The sequence below is a fragment of the Adelges cooleyi genome, unplaced genomic scaffold, assembly GCF_023614345.1.
Source record: "Adelges cooleyi isolate 19-005CV unplaced genomic scaffold, UGA_ACOO_1.1 ACOO_flye_CR_arks_rails_tigmint_CR_PRNA_201, whole genome shotgun sequence".
NCBI lineage: Eukaryota > Metazoa > Arthropoda > Insecta > Hemiptera > Adelgidae > Adelges > Adelges cooleyi.
The window spans coordinates 67,431-87,349 of record NW_026095863.1 but is presented as its reverse complement, the minus strand read 5'-3'; the positions used below and the strand labels follow the sequence as shown (position 1 = coordinate 87,349).

Genomic DNA, 19,919 nt, shown 5'->3' with positions numbered 1-19,919 from the left:
ATTAACTAGTCATATTAGTAGCATCTTTTTAAACTTAATTTGTAAAATAGCTCTTATTATAATATTTTCTCACCTCATAAAATATTTTCTTTGGTTAGCTTATATGATGGTTCTTTAACGATGTCATCTTGATTTTCACTAGTGTCGCTTCTGTGTTCATCGACTAATAAATAATAACACAAAATTACAATAAAATAAAATAGCATAAAACAGCTCTATTATTTTTAGTTAACTAATTGTAAGTACCTCTACCACATTGAAACACAAAGATAAAGACAATTTTAGAGTTTTACTACTTTTAATAAAAACATTTATATCAACCTTCATAATACTAAAAAGTTGTACGACTACAATTAATTAGTCCATATAAATGGACAATGTGCATATTTTTCTTTAAAATGTTCCCCCTTATTATAGACAGTAATTTTAGCAGATAACTCACTAAAAACTAAACATGCTTAAGATAATGGTTTACCTATTGAATATCTTTCCTGATTAAAGGTTGGTGGATTTGGAATGGTTACTGTACTGGATCTGTGTTTTATGCGTTTTCTTTGTTCTTGATCTAAATCGGAAGTTTCCTCTGCTAGTTTAGCTTTTGATCTAGCTTCTTGCTAGGTTTCTACAAGATAATGTTTTTATTTTCAAGTTTTATTAGACATAAAAAATAAAATCAACAAATAAAATTAAAGACTTACTAATATTGGTTTTCAAGATCCTTGCAGGAAAAAAATCATATTCGATTTTATTAGGTTGAAGCCTGCGTTCTAAGCATTTCTTTACGTCTTTTATAGGCCAAGCACAAATATTTTTACTAGTGTTCACCCAACGAGATGGAACAGCGTCAACTGTGTTATCACTTTTAAAAAGAACAACTGTCCACATCCTAAAAATTGAATTAACAACAAATTAGATAAACAACACAATAAATACACTCAAGTATAATTTTTGACCTGTTAAAAGATTTGTTGTTAAGTAGATTGTAAATAATTTTATAAGGCATGTAGAAATGGAACAGCAATAGCTTTATTTTTAAAATGAAATATCATTACTTTTTTTTTATATCATTTACTGACCATGAACAAAGTGTGTTTGACAAAGTTTCCACTATATAAATATTGAAGTGTGAGGATTTTATCGGTTGATCATACATATCTAGCATGTGTTCAAACTTTTTCCAAATTAAAATAATTTGGCCAGCCACAGTTGAAGTAGCAATATTAATTACTTTTACAATTTCATTTTTATAAGATAAAAAGTAAGAATCTGCATTATTTTTTGTGTTAAATTTAAACGTTTTTAAGTTAAATATATTTTATTGCGGATATGTCGTGTTTAGAATTAATGGACCTTTGTCATGTGAGCGAGCTACTTTAAATTGATCAATTTTAGGTGTATCCTTTTTGGTGTGTTGTATACTTATTTCTTGGTATCTGAGTACTACTTGTCTAAAGGCTTATCTGGTTTTCTTAATAGTTTTTTTAGTCTTTGCATATAATTTTCAAAGGGAAAGGCACTGCAGTTGTCTAATGGTCCATAATGATCATAGTCATCAGCTATGTGTAATAAACCATGTATGTTGTGAGATATAAAGTGGCTACCATATATATCTTTTAATGCATGTACAAAATATTTTAATAAATCTTTAGCATAATTTAAAAAATTTGAATGATCCGGACTTAATAATATCATCATGGCAATGCTTAATGACATGAAGTGTTTATAGCAATCTATGGATAAATGATCTTTTAAAATAATAGAAAAGATATATAATAAGTATGTTCTCAGCTCTGTGGCCTTAAATCGAGAGAACTCATCAAGACTTCTAGGTTTTCTAGAAAACTCACAAGGAAATGAAGTCTTAAGGCTTATTGCATCAGAAGATAAGCTCTTAATTTTCCAAGAAGGTAGTCTAACATTATAGGGACCCTTTTTGATCCATAATAAAATTAATTTTTTAACAGTGCCTAAGCAAACTAAATGCATATAGTCTGAAGATAAATTAGACACTATATTGAACCTTGGTATTTCAGTAATGCGTGATATAGAACTTTGAATATGTAATTCTGTTTCATAGATATTATTTGTTGTAGTTAAATTATCATTAGAACTGTAGGTTAATAATTGTTCTTGGATTCGACGCCTCTTTGAACGATAACTTTGTTTTTTATTCATTCTAAAAAACATTAAGATGCTGTTTTTCAAATAATTTTTTTTTTTATACCCTAATTGAAAACATTTTCAAGCTAAAATTCACATAATTTATTATAGCAACAACAAACATTACAATTTATTGACAGTACAATAGTGAGATAGCTTAAATGATTTTGAACTTGTAAAAAAAAAAAATCTTTATAAAAAATCTTTTAAAGATAAATTATGCCTTTTGGAATGATATAAATTAAAGTTAATATATGGAACGAAACGTTAATATTATTAAAAGACAATTAAAATCCAAAATAGTAGCATTGTCAAATTGATGATGTTTTTTACTTATTATTAATTTATAAAAATCAAATTATTTTATATATTATAATTTTATTTTATAAAATTGATTAGGTAGTAAAATACTACTTGTTATAATCAGCATATTAAAATAATTAAATATATAGTTTGTCCTCTCAATAGATAAATTTTATTGGAAAAAAATAGGTATATATTTTTTTATCCATTTTAAATTGTTATACAATAGTGTGGTCAGTAATACCTAGTGTTTGGGCAACTACTTTAGAACCGTTTTTGGGCTAATTTATAGCCTACTTTTATTAGAGTGGGTATAGTACTCTGGACTAGTAAGACGAAAAGGAATGAAATGAAGTATGAACAGCAAATGTTTTCCATGACTGTACAATGGTGGTTCGTACTTTAAGTACAAAAAGTACAATCATGTAGGGTTAACCTTATCGCTAACTACCAGTGGCGTAGTTACGGGGGGGATTAGGGTGTCGTATCCCCCCCATGACCTTTTTTTTTTACTGGCCATAGGCTCAACAAAATATTTATGTACTTATTTAACATTATTATAGTAAAACCCCGAATCTCCTATGTACCTATATAGTTTATAAATATAACTAAAATAATAGCAGTCGATTGAGTTTTTTTTTATTGCGGAGTGACGATGCACATCAACAATGTCGTCGTATAATGTACGTCAATAATCAAACAATATTATACTTGTGTAAATGCTCTGAAAATAACTGATGGATTTATACACGTTATCGGAATTTTCTTAACAACTTTTTGTCTCATTCGATAAACGGTATGTGGGCATTAAGATTAAGCATGTGGTCAGTGGTAACAAATTACAATCAGCAGTGTGAGCAACTGGATAATAGTTGACAACAGTTTTCACTATATTATGTATACTGTATAGTGTATTAAAATATAGTTGTGAATTGTGATACGTGAATCATAGTAAGTCAACTAGGTACACGAGTTTAGACTTAAGTTATTTTATTATTTAGTTGTGTCATAGAGAAGACAATTTTTTTTATAAGTCTAAAAATGGAAGGAAAAAGAAAAAAATGTAAAAATACTAGAAATACACTTTTTTTATATTTTTCAAAAAAAATCGTTCTATTGAAAATAAAGAAGATTGTAATGAGGTAAGTATCTTTATCGTTTTATATGTTGTTTCATCACTCCAATTTTTGGTAATTTGGTTTATTTTGTAAAACAAGCAATATAAAAGCAATACGAAATTGTTTAGGTATTGTTGAAAAATTATACAATTTTTTCAATACTCCCAAACGAAATCATGTGTTATTATCTACTATCGAAAACAGTAATGTTGATCAAAAAATAAAAACATTAAAAAGGCTATTTGCAACTCGATGGGTGCAAAGATACGATGTGATTCATGATTTCATTGAGCTTTTTAAGTTTGTAGTAGAAGCTTTAGAATGAATATCAGATTGGAAGGATTCGTCTGCTACGGATGCATCAATAATTCTAAAATCAATGGACTCTGAATTCCTAATTTCAGTTAATATTGTTCAGGTAAAAACAAAATTTTTAATTAAAAAGAAGGTATCTTAAGTCTATTGCAATTACCTGATGTATTTTTCAGCTAATGTTTTCATTTGGCTTACCGTTATGTAAATAATTACAAAAAACCAAAATTGACTTAAAAGAAGCCATTGATCTCGCACAAGATACTATCAATGAGTTATGTACATTATTGTTAGTTACATACTGTTATGTTTATTACAAAAAAGAGCTATGTACATTATATTATATTATATTACAAACAAAATAAATGTACTTGAAAATTAAGTAGTTTGTATTTTTGTGTGTACAAAAATGTCTATCCCCCCCTAAGACAAATTCCTAATTACGCCACTGCTAACTACAATTATTTAAATAAGGTGGAACTCCATATAAATTTAATTTAAAAAACAATGTTGAACAATTCATAGTAACAAATGATACCTTACCTTAAATCTTGATGCACCCAATTACACAAATCACTATGTCACAATGTCAACAATCGCACACGCACTTCACAGTTCACGTTTGTCGAGAAAATGACTTCACAATGAAAACAAAAGATTCAAAATGTCCAACACTAACGTTTTGTTGACGAGGCGACGATCAGCGAGCGTTGTCACGTGATTAACCGTATTTCACTAGTCTAACCGTGGTTATCGCTGTCAGCTTATTATCATAGTATTGCCCAACAATTATCGAATCAACTTTCGCGCCCAAGCCAGTCATACTCGTTTTTATCACGGTTAGAGTTCTACATAACACCCAATAACTGTGAATCTATGATGATGACAAAAACGTTCAGACATTATTATTTAAATATAACCTTAATTATATCTATTTAATATTATAACAAGTAATAGTAAACATATCAAATTGATTACATCTAAATACAGTAACTTTTAAATCATAATTATAAATTTTAAAAAAAATAGGTACATTCTTTTGGTACGGTGTAAAAATACTTGGAAAAAGAAAAATCTTATTGGAGTAGGAAAAACTACGTTTTTCTAAGCCCATAAACCCATAATTATAAAATTATATTATAATTAATTTTATAAATGAAATATGCGAATTATGACTAAAATGTTTAATTCGCCAGGGCCGGCGAAAGCTATAGGTGACGTTAGCGATCGCCCATGGCCCAATTTAAAGAGGGGCGCTAGATTGCCTAAAAAAGATACTTTTTTATAAATACGCCTCAACTTGAATGATTATTGGCGTTATCGAAAATTGTTTATTTTATTTGAGTACATCATTTTTCTATTCCCGCCCGCCAAACCTAACATCCGGTCAAAAGACTAAAAATAAATGTTTCCTATGAAATTGTTATCGACGTTGTTGTATAATGGAATCTTACTTTTAATAATAAATACGATGATATATATATATATGTATAGATATATATATATATATATGCCGTAAATTAATTTTAAATTGGTTAATAATCACCACAATTAGTTCTGCAATTTATTTATAACCTGAAATTCAGTGCTTGACTTGTGGGGGGGGGGCGCAGGGGGACTGAGTACCTCAACTAATTTTTTGGATATTCTAGCGTACCCCTACTTCTTTTTTAAATGGGAACGCATGGGACGGGTTGTTATTTAGTCTTACCTATACTTATAAAGTTGCTCAACTCAAAATGTTTGTGTTAAATATATAAATCTTACAAAATATTCTAATATTTACAAAATGTATTGATACCGGGTGATTACAAAAGAATAAGTCGGTTTCAAGCTGCGAGACCTCTTAAAATAACCTCAAGTTTTTTTTAAAAAATCATAAATGTTCAATGTGTCCTCCTTGAGGACAATGAGGACTTACCCGAACAATGTCAAGTCGGTATGCAAATTCCTCACACACTCTGTGGAGCATGTCAGTAGTTGTGTATGGATTTTGTTCACCCCAAATTATCCTAGCGGTAACCTAATCTAACATGAGGTTACAGCGGCCATTTTAAGAGGTCTCGCAGCTCTGTAGCTTGTACCGTTTAGAAAATACAGATATTTAAAACCGACTTATTATTTTGTAATCACTCTGTACAACTGTATTTATATTTTGAATTTTACATTGAAATAATGATACCGTGTAATTTGTTTTTAATGAAGATTAAAGATTTTTAAAAATAAAAATGATTAAACAATTTAGCAAGTATTAATTGAGCATACTATTTAGTCTATATAAATATTTAGTATACTATTTAATATTGTTAAAAGGTATTTCGCTTATTTTATGCGCAAAATACCTTTTTCTGGAGAAGGAAATGGTGTATGTTAAGCCCAACACGTGCGAAAAAATCCCATTTATATTATATGCAAATACTAAAACTATATGTATAACCTGAATTGATTACACCGCAGACGGCGGCTGAAGGTTGGTACCATCGGTCATTACATTGTCATTGTATATATATTTTGAACATTCATACAATTTATTTAAATGGGGTTTTTTTTTGTATAATTTATTATCCTGTTTTCTTAAACCTTTCAGACAAAGTACAATATTTATAGCTGCCATTTAATTGTACACCTTTTTATTAGGCGGACACTAGTGGGCGTGGACCACTCACGCACTGCACCGTAACAAATTATATATACATATATAATATATATGTATATATCGTACCCCCCCCCCGCTTAAAAAGTGACTCAACTCGATAAATGCCATTTTCCAATAGAGCCATTTAAAAAAAAGTACAACATAATGTAAAATATTGTAATACCAGAAGTTGCGTGGGCAATAACTTATATAATATAATATATATTAAGTTATGGCACATACATCGGTGAAAAATAATAATAATATACTTATGACGTTTTGCCACAATAATGTTACGATATTTATTTAAAATATGCTATAATAACCTCAAAAATCATGTTTTTGAGTTGTGTCACTTTTTAAGCGAGGCGGTGCGAATGTACGCACATGACACTGCAAGCCTGTGTCATTCTTTGTACCTAATCTCCATAAAATAACTTCTGCTAACCTAATAAAGGGTTATCGAACAATTGTTTTAACAATGTGTTAAGGTTCACAAATCTCGATGAAACCCAATTTACATTAACCATAATTTAACTACAATTTACATTAACTATACTTATAGTTGTTCGATATAATTACTAATAAGTTAAATTCTTAACAAATATTGGTAAACCCAGCTGATTGAATCATAGACATATTTTTTAGGGTCCAATCTGCTGCGGTCACGTATTGCAAACTCAAGTTAAGTTCTTTGAAACATGTTTAGACTTTAGTGATAAATAGTTTACAGTTGATGGAAATGAGTTAAATGTCAATATCGGTTTTATTTCTAACGTATTATTAGATTGCGATGCCAAGCGATATAGATACCATTTAATAAGTAAATACTTGTTATCTATTATGTTTAAGTTAAAAAAAAAAAACATGACAGAACATAGAAGTCTCATACCAACTTATCATTTAACACCGCCCTGTTCACCACAGCCTGAATAAACTTTAGATCTGAGCGAACGAGACAAATTATTATTTTTACTATTTACTATTTAAACAGAAGCAGAGTACTTATTTGTAAGTTAAGTCGGTCGACCAAAGACCAAACAATCACAACATACCTAATATAGACAAATGCAATGTGTCATTCCGACATTTTGTTTGTTTTGTGTATACATGCATAATATTTAGTTTTTTCTTTTTATGAAGAAATTTATTAGCACTGAGACACGTTAGTTTAGAATTGTTTGTATACGTAAATCGATATTAAGACGGCAGCGGCTACGAAGATAAAATACGTTAAAGTATGCAACCCGTATAAACTAGTGCCCACCGCCGTGTATCCTAAATTTTCTAGCATAGCGGCCTGCCAAATAACCGTATCTACGTCGTGACCCAACATCATAGCTAGAGCGCCGAAAAAATCGAATTGCGTACATCTGTATTCGATATTAACGTTTGATATGTGCGGATCCTCTTGGACACTGTCGCAATGTTTACACGCCGTAGGGCTGTCAGCTCCACAAAGCGTATTTTTTAGCGTATCTGGTAAATCCGACGGTGTACATAGCTGAATGTGGGATTTTTCCGACGTCGACTTGGCGTGACACGAACACTGCAGTACTTTACAAACGTGTAGAGCGCCGTTGACATTTTCGAACCGAAAACATCCGCTCATCTCGTTAGCGTACTCGTGCACGTAGTTGGACACGCCGACGACGCCGGCTCCGGCTAAAAATGTTAACGCCCGACCGGTCAACGTTTTTGGTGTACGTTGAAATATGTATTCAAGCGCTTGTCGTACTTTCGACGTTTTCGGTAACGCCGCTGCGTCCGCACTCAGTTTGGCTTTATCCGATGCGTCGGCAAAATAAGAACTTTCTTCGCGTAACGAGGTCTCTAGCCGTTGTATTTTTTTCAACCGGTACGCTGGAAGGCTTTTATATTCTGCCGTCAAATCGACGATCGCGTGCGGGTTGTTTTTTGCGAAAACGTCGAAATCAGCGCCTATCGATTTGAACGCTTCCTCGAAATCGCCCGTTTTCAGTTTACCTGCTATATGTGACGCGAACGAATCTCCTATGCGTAATTTTGAATTTTCGATCGAGTATAGTGATTTATTGGCAAACATTTTCTGCAGGCCGGAATGCGATACTGATTTTGTAATATTAGACGTAATGGACTCCACGTCTTCAGTTATCTCGCCGGAGTGGTGTGCGATACTTGCCAGAAATCCCATATTAGTGTCAGTACTAATTCTCTTTGTATTTAGCGCCTATTCGTTTTATTTTTTGTACATCCGCTGACGTAGGTAGACCCGGATCTTGAAATGTATTTCGCATAAACTCACAGACGTGACAAGTTCAAAACTTAAAATTAGTACCGGTAGTTCTGCTGATTACCACTGAGGGGAATGCGACGGCAAGGCGCTCTGAGTGTTTTTGTAGGACGTGCTTATTCAATAGCCTGATCTCATCGGCTTTTTATAAGCTATTTGTAAATTCAATAATACTTCAATAGGAAGCGCGGGGGGGCTCCTAAAGTCCGGATAGACAATCTAATGGCTAATTACAATCTATGGCTAATTGTAAATTTTACCTTAAGTGGCTGATTTAACCTATCTGCGCGGCGGCTGTTGGCCAATTCGGACGCGACCACATGCGAAACAGCTATTTCGCTAATGAATTATTACTATTTACTTGTAGGCCGCAACTGGGAGAGTAAATAGTTATATTTCATTTCCTCGGTATACTAATTGATTTGCGGAATCAGCCATATTATGTAATTAAAAAAAAAAACACACATGCACAAACCCTATAGAGAATTTACTTATTTATTGATTGCGAATACAACACTTGAGTCGGTACTAATAATTCCTATTGCGTACAAAATAATTTCATGTGCTGTTGTCTGGTAATATTTCCCAAAAATGTGTGAGCCGGGAAGCGGTCTCCGAGCCAAGCGTCGTCTGCAACCAATACCCCTCGTTGTCATCGCCGAAAATGTTCTCTTTTTCCGACTCTAGCAACGCCGAACAATATTTTTTCAACTTTTTCGACGAACCACAATGTTTCATTTTGATAATAAGAGAAATTTCAATCTGCATTGACCGTCTAAAACCTGCTGGAGTCGGCGCTGATATCGAGCCCATGATTCGACCTGAAATCAAAAGTTGGATATCTAGAATTACGGCTAGAGTTCTATATTATGTGTTTATTTAGTAAGACTGGTTAATATTTTTTCCGTAATCGCATTGCCGCAGAGCTTACGGCACACGTTAGTTCAATTGATAACTTTTATATTATCGCTATAAGGGTAATAACATTCTTGACTACAGTCGAAACCAATTATTATGCTGATTGTCCGGTACAACAAAATATACGGATTTTATGATCGTAGTGGTCAATTAAAATTCGTTGACGGTGTGACGTTAAACGTAGAATTCGACGATGAAGTCGATTTAAAACAATGCGTAAAATCTCAATTGTTTACAGTGAAAAGACTTTTTTCCGCCCGCGATATTCCCGATCAATTAGTTTTGCTCAATGCTGTTGAGTACGCCGATAGGTTACAGTCGGATTTTACACGTTTTTTTACCGGCAGCGTTAAATACCGCCAACAAGATCGCACTAATAATTGTTCGTTTGTGGCCAACGAAACCACCAGCGCAACCGTCGGCGATCACCAATACGCCAGTGACGACGATAGGGGAGCCTTGACGGACGTGCTGTCAACTGATGCCATGACAAAATTAATAGCAATCGCCTTTAACTGCATTGGTAAAAAAATAACGCACATCATAGACTACTTGGACGACATTAACAAATGTTTAACCGAAACGATGAACCACACGTATCAAAACGAGCGCTATAACAATTTGAAACAAAAATGTCAACAAACTATGAAACGCATCAGACTTACAGACGATTTAGCCGATTATGTTAAACTTAGTCAAACATTAATGGAATTAGTGGTAACCATGCGCAAACCATATATAACATACGGCTTACTATCGATTTTATTGATGCACACTACTCTAGCGCTGAACAAATCACAAAACAATAGAATATCGGTCCAATCGGATGTACATATGACCGTCACCGACGTATATTCTAATATCGCTTTAATGATAATCGTGGAGAACTTACGGCAACCGAAAGACGAATATTGTTTGAATTTACTCGCAGATATTTGCGGGTACTCCGCCGACGGTATTAAACCCATCAGTGGATTAGACTGTCATACGACGAAATATTATTTGTTCGTCAATAAATTGCGTAAAGTCTGCAAATCAGAACTGATTGGGTTAATACCGGCATTGGGGTTACAGAAGTGGAAAAACTACATTAGGACTTGTGAGAAAAATTTTGATTTGATGGAGTTAGTAGTCGAATGCATGCCGAACAACCTGACGCCAAGTCCTAGGTGCCGACTGCTCTCGAAAGTAATAGAAGCGTACGACACGCAAATCAACGTTAAATATTCCAATCGAGATAGTTTTACCGGCAAAACTCTGTTTCCCTACGCTTTGATGTGCAATGTAATTCTGTAAAAAGAAAAGCTAGAAAAGACATTTCTTGAAAACCGGCAAAACTTATTCGCGGAATTAAAACAAGGGGATTTACCAACTTTAACAATCAATGATTTGTCATTAATTAGGCATAATATTCACCGTGCTCGTTTATCTGTGCATCCCCCTTTGCCGAATAGCCTTGAGGAATTACATGCTGCTTTGGGGTCCATGGATATTAAGACCAACATAGGCGAACAATTTTTATTTGTTAATGACAAAGTAGCAGCTATAACTGGTTTTTCTACGCAACAAAATATAAAAGTGCTGTGTGACGTAAAGAACATTTATATTGATGGGACGTTCAACAGCTGTCCCAAAAACTTTACACAACTTTTTACCATCCATTATCTTAAAAATGATGTATACATACCTCTTGTTCTTATTGTGTTACCTAACAAGTGTAATACTACGTACACGTGTGCGTTACAACATGTAGGTCGGCGCTGCATATATGTTGGTGTAATCAGGGGCGTATTTAGATATTTTTTTTGGGGGGGGCTGAGGCATTGAGTAAAAGAGCTGTGTAAAGAGTTATTTCTAAATTCTGATCCAGAAATAAACTTTAAAAATTTGGCCAAACTTACCCATTTCTCAACCTATTAAAAACAAGACTTCGAAATTAAGTGTAAAATTGTAATATTATAATTCTGATATAATTATTATTAGTTACACAATCTCAAGTCTTACAAAATATTATATAATAAAATAGAAATTATAATTCTTATTAATACTAATTATATTAAATTCAAATTTCTCTCTTTACCACTGTTGGCAAATTTGTCTAATACCATATCATCATTTACATCAATGTCTCGGTGAATGGATAAAAGTGCTAGTCCTACTAGCCTGGACTCAGAAGTTGTATTTCTTAAATATGTTTTAAGTCTTCTAAGAGTAGAAAAGCTGCGTTCAGCCGTAGCGGTGGATACTGGAATTATAGCTAGTATTTTTAGTAATTCAAATATGTTAGGGTACATTAAACGATCACAGGCTCTTAGAGCTTCTATAGCAGTTGCAGGTCTTAAGTTTTCTTCAATATTTTTCCATTTAGCCTGCCAAATTTCATACTCTGCTTCTATAATGTCGTTTAGCCCAGGTAAATCACTTTTATAAAATTCGACAGCTTTTTTTAAATTAAAAAATGGTTTTTCAACTATGATACGAGGTAAGACAAATTGTAATGAAATTATAGTTTCATTATGAGGTAAAAATCTTTCATTTAATGCCATTATTAAATCGTCCAAATACGGTATAAAAATAGTTTTTTTGTAAAAATCTTCAATATTATTAAACGGGACATTGCTTCTATTTTTTTGATTGCTGCATGTTCGAGGTATTTTTGGTTCAACATTTAACTTTATAGCAATACCTTGGGCGTCTTTATAAATATCGTTAAATTTTAAATCAACGTTTTCTCTTATGGTATTTAACACAGAAACCACCTGGGTAACTTGTTTAAGAGCGTTAAAAAGATCGATATTTTTACTTTGTAAATATTTAGATAAATTATAAGTATAACTTAATAATTTACTAGATACGCAAACAGATATTAAAAAATTAAAATTACAAATACAATGTAAAAGACTATTAGTCCTTATTGAAGAATCCGTTCCAGAACATTCATTCTGCAGTTGTTGTAATGCAGCAAGAATGGGTTCTAAAAATTCTTTAAAAAGCATAACTGCTTCATGGCGTAATACCCATCGAGTTTCACATAAAGATTTTAATTTAGTGGATTGTGAATTTGGTTTAATTTCTAGTATTTTATTTTTAAGGACTGTAGTTCGTTTTGCCGAACAGTTAAAAAATGAGCAACATTCACTTATTATACCAAAAGCATTTCGAATATCTAGAGATTTAGACGCATCTGATAAGCAAAGATTTAATGAATGTGCTACACAGTGTGTGTGTAATGCTTTTGGGTACATATCTTTAATGATTGCCTGAACACCTCTAAAACGACCACGCATTGCTGCTGCCCCGTCATAACCTCGTATTTTGCTTAAATCAAACCCATTTTTTTTTAAAGTTTCTTTAATCGTGTTGGCCAATCCTTCACCAGATAAATCATGAACGGGAACAAATGTGAGAAAATCTTCTCGAATTGAAAAAATTTCCTCGTCAACATAACGAATACATAAGGAAAATTGTTCAACTTGAGATATGTCAGTGGTTTCATCTGCTAGTATTGTATAAAAATTTGTTTTTGATACTTTTTCAAGTATTTTTAATTGAATTAATTCCCCAAACACATTAATTATTTCATTTTGTATAAGTGAGCTTGTATACATAGATTTACCACCACTAGATTCTAAATGTTCTTTTAATACGTTATCACCATTTTTTGCGCGATATCGAAGCAAACAACGGAAATTACCATCGTTATTTTTTGGTTCTTCTAAAGAGATTCGACCAGAATCCTCATGTCCCCTTAACGCTATTTGCTGTCTACCACATAATCTAACTGTTTGAATAATTGGTTTAAGTTTTTCGCGATTTTTTAAAATTTCATCCTTTCGTTTATTATTTAATTGTACCAATAAATTATCTTGTTTTTTATCTAAAATAGCCTTTATGTTATCAGCGGTAAGCAACGAATTTTTATGATATTTATTTTTTTCGTGATTTCTGAACTCTTCCAATGCATCTTTCAATTTCGTCAAGGGTTTTAAAACAAGTTTGCCTAACTGCTCATGAGAACCCTTACCAGCCTGACTTGAATTAAAAAACAATACACAGTATTTACAAAAAGAACCTTCTCTTAATTTTGAATAAGCCAACCATTTAAAAGTGTCAAGCCATTTAATTTGAAATTTACGTTTATATTTTCCAGTAGTATCATATAGAAAATCAAACTTATAATCAGGGGTCCATACGTTTTGTAAAATAGAAACCTTTTCTTCGTCACTTAAATTTTGTTTAAACTCAACATAAGCTCCTATATCAAACTTAGAATCTAAAATATGTTTAAATACCGGAGAACTAACTTCTACACTTGAAGCGGCTTGTTTTGTTTCAGATGCCACAGTGTCTTCATCTTGGAAAACATTTGATAAAGATGGAACAGTTCGTTCCAAATCGGTTGACTGTTTAGATTTTTTAAAAAAAGTTAACAATGACTGAGTTCGTTTTATTATATTATTTTAATAAAATTAATTTTACACAACAGAAACACAGAACACAGAACACTGTACACACGTCTACACACGTTATTAGTAAAATATACTATGAATTCGATAATATTTCTTGGCAAGCCAAACCCCCCAATTCTTAACATACCATACAAAAAACAAATAAAAACATTTCGTTTTTGCTTTATTTTTATATAACATAAATATTATTCTATTATTTCTATAACATCTGCGATTAGTTCGATTTGTTATTGATATAAGTAGGTATATATGTATACAGGCTATAGCAATCTTTTTTTTTTATCGTTGACATTTTTTCCCCAATATAAAATATACTACTGATGTTTAATTGTTTGTATTTATTTATAATAGCTCTACAATAGTAGTGTACACTGCATGTATCGCGAAATAAATCGAAATAATATGACGATGATCACTCCTATCCCTACGCTTTGCCACAAGACTGAAGACAATTGGCGCCCGTAAATCAGCCGCCCAAAATATAATAATAACAACATAGTCGTTGTGTTATAAAAATAAAATCATAAATAGCAATTTATTATTTTTAAAACGACTATACTGAACTTCTACAATATTTATATCCTATAGATAAAGGGTATAAGCTCATGCTGCTTAGGCAGACTTAAAAAAAATTTCCTGGAATTTTGGGGGGGGGGGCTGAAGCCCCCTCAGCCCCCCCATAAATACGGCCCTGGGTGTAATGTACTTTCCTACTGAGGTTCTCATTGACTTTGAACCAGTAATTCACATTGCAGTAGCGGAAGTCTGGCCTAATGTGCAAATTAGAGGATATTGTTTTCATTTAGGGCAAAGTTGGCGGAGAAAAATACAAAGTTTAGGTCTAGCTAAAATATATAACGCTCATCCTAATACACCAAATGGCTTATATTTAAAGTATTTTTTTTGGATTGCCATTTTTAAATTCTCATAATGTCATTGACTGTTTCACTGATCGCTTTATGGCAATACAGCCAGCTAAAGACGATAGAATTTTAAAATTTACCGACTATATTTTCGAAAACTACATTTTACCAGAGGCGACGTTCCCCCCCTTCCCCAATATTTGGGCACAGTTTACTACCAGCTGCAACCGTACCACAAACAGCTGTGAAAGTTTCCATTCGAAATTAAACGGTTCATCCTATACCAGCCATCCAAATATCTATAACTTCGTCGATGTGCTACTCGAAATTCAACCGGAAACGTATATTAAATTAAGAAGTAAATTGTTAAGAAAATGTAAAAAAATGTGCAAGAAAAAAGCGTTTATTAGAGACCAAATGACAAAGCTAGAAAACAAAAAAATCGAACAGTTTGAATTTGTTAAAAGTTTAAGTTTTAAAGAACACTATACAGAGTGATTCATTAAGGATAAGACACTCATTTTCTCGAAATATATTAATATTTTGGACAATATTTTTTTCCAAGATTTTTTGGTACACATTGTTCTATATTTTTCAATATTTTGAAAACTTTTATCACCAATCCTTGAAGGCCAAAAAGGGGGATTTTAGTTTTTTTTAAATGACAACATATGTTTTTATTTTCAACATTTTAGCGTTTGAATTTTGGATTTTCATTTATTTGCTCATTTGTTATGACTATAAAGATTTGATTTTTTGACTGTATTTCTTAATATTTTAAATCGTTACTACAAAAATCATGATTATATTGTTGTAATCGATTAAGTAATTTAATCATAAAGTAATCGATTATGCCCAATACTGTATAATAAAAATAAAATACTACCAGCTACTTGCTAAAATTTTGTACTTACTGCAATCCAGTGTGAAAATTGAACATATTGGACATACACTCAATGTGTAAAACAACGATAATACATATAAATATCATAAAATATTACACATTTTTTTTTTTAATTTAAAAGTTTATTCCGAAAAAAAAACAAAATAACGAAACACAAAATATATATATTTATAATATACTAATAATAATGATTTTTTTAGAGAGTGTTAACTTTGCGCATACGTTTTAGGATATCTTTTATTTGATCATCGGCAGCATATCCTACAAAAGGACTAACCACAACGGCTATATTAATAAATGCATCTTTTTTCGACATGTGTTGTTAATTCTGAAAAAATATGCACGAACGAAACTGTTATGAGTTTTGTACATTAAAAACCTACCTATTATATCATTATAGTAAGTAGTATTATATTATACGTTTTAAATTAAGAAAATAATAAAAAAAAACGTTTTACTTACCCTTAATATTAACTCTCAGGGGCGGCCAGGCAAAATTATTCTGATAGAAAATGTTGTAAATTGTAACAAAAACGTTTTTGCCATAGATACTGTATTAAACATGTAATGAGGATAGCCATAGAAATTTATTTGGTACTTCAATGAGACATGAAAATGCTCTTTCGTGGTTGCTGACTGACTTGACTGAAAAATGTTTACACAATATACTGCTTCGGTATTTTCCTGGGGTTTCTTTTGTTCAGAAATTAATTTCTTTTTCTTATCATTTGTACAGCGTCTGTTAGTAATTTGCAAGTGCAATCTATCACATTGTGCACAGGTATCTTTTTTGGGATTTTTCACCTTTAACCCAGATGTTCTAAAATATTTTTCGTTCTACTAACAGGAGTTTGTATAGTTTTTCTTTATTCATTATAAGCAGAGTTTAAAGTGAAGTACCTATGGTGGTAGGTATTTATTTCTTGTCTCTTTCCGACAATAATGGCTTTCACAAGTTGGAAGGCTTTTTAAGTGTTGTTTTACCATCTTTATATCTTCAGGTAAAATTTTATTGGATGGATTTGCTCTACCCCTTTTATCCGGTGAAGTTTTATAAATAGAAGAACGTAATTTTTGTTTACAAATATTATTAACAAACTTATTCGTTACTTCGAAAATTGCTATAAAACAACATTTACAAACAGATATTGAATTTCCATCTTTTGGAATAAAACAATGATAAGTTTTATTTCTGATTTTTTGTTTATCCGGAGTACTTCGACGTTTTCTTTGACTATTTTACCTTTGTTAAGTCAAATTGTCTCGATTTTCTCTCCAGCACAGGTAGTTTAAACAGTTTTTATGTGAATGTGATTCGGCGTATTTACGTCAACACAATAATGTTCGTTGGTTGAGTAAAGGTAAAGTGATCGAACGTTTTTGGAATATAAAAGCAGAAGTAATCACGTTCTTGGTAAACTGGGAATCGGAAGAAGCAAGGAAGTATCATCAATTCTTAACAAACGAGTGCAATATGCTAGCTGTTGCTTTTTTAAAAGACATTTTTAGTTGAAGGGAAACGTACATTCTGGAACAAAAGGACGATTGATGATCGATGATTCCATTGTTAGGTCCTATTGTAATTGAATCATCTCTTTGTGTAAGTCATTCGCCCTATTGTGTAAGCGAATCATCTCTTTGTGTTTCGGGACTAGTGCAACAAAAAATACGATCACCACCGTTAACCTACCTCAACCTTTGCCGCCCTATAGATGATTGCCATCCGTACCGTCCTAACCGTAGACGTGATACATATATAGGTAGCATATATAAATATAATGTTAACCAAACGCAAAAACAATATTTATTTTCAGGTCTATATTGAATGGGCATAAACGAACATTTTCTTAAAAAAAATTGTATATACGTTTGGGTAACATTATATTTATATGCTACCTATATATGTATAGCGTCCACGGTTCGGTTGGCGTGTGCATGTTAAAATGTGTACAATAATTTTAACGTTTTCAACACAATTGTAATGGTGTATAAATCCTGGTTACCTAGCCGATGTTACAAAAATATGTATTAGGACCACACACATCGGCACACGCATGGCAGAAGGTTTTTTTTGCGGGGCAAAACTAAATTCCTAGTCAACATACATAACCTGAACCTTTTACTAGGTAAATTTTACTAACGATATTTATAAAGAAAAAAACATTCCCCCCGAAACCTTACCGAGCCTACGTACCAAAAAATTATGTAGTCACGACAAATAATATTTAGTGTTAGTCATTTCAGTGAACGGTCAGACATTTTACTTGCTAAAATATTAACAAAAAAAATATCGCAATGGCAAATTCTAAATTACCATCAACTTGCTTACGGAGTGATATGTATAGTTCGCGATTTAATTTTGCTCGTGTCTAAATACCCGTTAAAATACGGGGTAAATCAAGTTTGAAAATATTCTAGTGCTTTTAAGGAGTGGAATGTTGCATATAGTTGTAAAACGATTCAATAATTGTGATTATGTTTGCAATGCATATGTTTGTTGGAGCAATTTTAAAGGCGTAGAGAGGCAGCCCGAGTTCGGGATAAGAACTTTTGCAATCAAAGACATCAATGCATTTTTCGCATTTATGCGTTTAATGCATTGTAAAAAATGCAGACAACCACTACACCGATGGTACACGATCGACACATCAATTGCGAGAAATTGGAGTTTACTCACGCATCACAAGTTTGTAAACTATGTTGATTTAGACATTGAATATATTAACTTGAAATTTTTTTTACTAATATTAGATTTAAGAAAACAGTGATAGTTAGTGTAATTTTTTTTACTAATATTAGAATTAAGATTAGGATTGTAAATAATATATAATATAATTTTTCGGTATGTAGGTTAAAATCGACGCGTCAGTCTGACGCCGAAAAAAATCGTTATTAGAATTGCCATTTATAACATGAATATGTACCATAAAATATAATAAAAGGGACAAAAAAAATAGTCGTTAGAAATCTTTGACAATACCTTTGATAATATATAGTATAGACCGACCGTATGATGGCGACAAGCAAGAGGGGTTTTTTTAGAACTCTGTACACCATATGAACCCTTAGCGTGTATTATACAGGTGCAAATAATTTGACCGTAACATATGAAAACTGCGATTTAAGATCTGGGGTTTTGACAGCGTACAGCATTGAACCCTTAGCGTATATTATACAGGTGCAAATAATTTGACCGTAACAGATGACACCTGCGTTTTAAGATTACATTTTTTGGTTAGCGCTAATGGCGAGAAAATAACGGCTACATTTTTGGGGTGGCTTATGAATGCAGAGGAAGGGATTTTTTTTTGGAAGGAGTTTGCAGTGATCAGCATGGTCAATTATTATACTGTGTACAACCGTCAGATGTATTTTTGCTAACCTACCGTCAACAGTGTCTTGTCAACAGTAGTTTTTGCTCAACAGTTTACATTAATTTTCACTGTTTAATTTTATATATGTCGATTTTGTGTTTTTTTAAAAACAAAATATCATATTATAATCTTAATATTATTTTATTACCACATATAACATATTAACGCATTTAATCTAATAGCTTAAATAACATATTAACACATACTAACGCACTTAACACATTTTTTAAGCTTTTTAACCTATTAACATAATATTACATATTTTTAACATATTATTATTATTTTAGTAAACTTATTAAATTCTTAAACATGTATAAGTGTAGTTTGTGTGATAAATCATTCTCTACAAGCTCTAATCTTAATAGACATTCAAAAGAGATGTATTGTAATTTCAAAACTTATTAGTATACTAAATTTAGAAAAGTGTTTGTGTAATAATTGTCTAATCTAAGAGATGCATTGTGTTTTTCATACTTGTAAATATTTTGTATATATCGTGTTTGACTTCACAATAAACGATGTAAGCGGCCCCAAAGTAATGCTTAATAGGCGAGTTCTGGGGCCGTTTACGATTCAAACAGGGAAAAAAAA

At 31.9% G+C, this 19,919-nt stretch overlaps 1 protein-coding gene and 2 long non-coding RNA genes across 3 annotated transcripts; 1 reads left to right on the top strand and 2 right to left on the bottom strand.

Annotated features, from left to right (window-relative positions):
* Positions 1 to 88: 88 nt before the first annotated feature.
* On the bottom strand, positions 89 to 4,531 carry LOC126834055 (uncharacterized). The gene is made up of 4 exons (XR_007685032.1): positions 4,437 to 4,531; positions 699 to 886; positions 476 to 622; positions 89 to 163 (listed from the first exon to the last, which is right to left on the bottom strand). It is a non-coding gene; the product is annotated as an uncharacterized LOC126834055 (long non-coding RNA).
* LOC126834053 (uncharacterized) lies at positions 3,140 to 4,168 on the top strand. The gene is made up of 3 exons (XR_007685031.1): positions 3,140 to 3,605; positions 3,710 to 3,999; positions 4,070 to 4,168. It is a non-coding gene; the product is annotated as an uncharacterized LOC126834053 (long non-coding RNA).
* Positions 4,532 to 11,769: 7,238 nt separating the features above from the next.
* Positions 11,770 to 17,677, bottom strand: LOC126834057 (52 kDa repressor of the inhibitor of the protein kinase-like). Its single transcript, XM_050565687.1, has 4 exons — positions 17,645 to 17,677; positions 16,624 to 16,758; positions 13,892 to 14,121; positions 11,770 to 12,520 (listed from the first exon to the last, which is right to left on the bottom strand). Exons 1-4 carry the CDS (start codon positions 17,675 to 17,677, stop codon positions 11,770 to 11,772), a joined length of 1,149 nt encoding a protein of 382 aa, XP_050421644.1.
* Between the last annotated feature and the right edge of the window lie 2,242 nt (positions 17,678 to 19,919).

What these genes read in the sequence shown, in the direction of transcription:
- LOC126834057 (XM_050565687.1), bottom strand. Translation starts at nt 17,677, where the DNA reads ATGGCAATCATCTATAGGGCGGCAAAGGTTGAG. An exon ending in CCCAGGAAAATACCGAAGCA is followed by an intron (nt 14,122 to 16,623) that starts GTATATTGTGTA and finishes AAATCTAAACAG; the next exon opens with TCAACCGATTTGGAACGAAC. An exon ending in GTATGGACCCCTGATTATAA is followed by an intron (nt 12,521 to 13,891) that starts GTTTGATTTTCT and finishes ATATTTACAAAG; the next exon opens with TAAAAATATCGATCTTTTTA.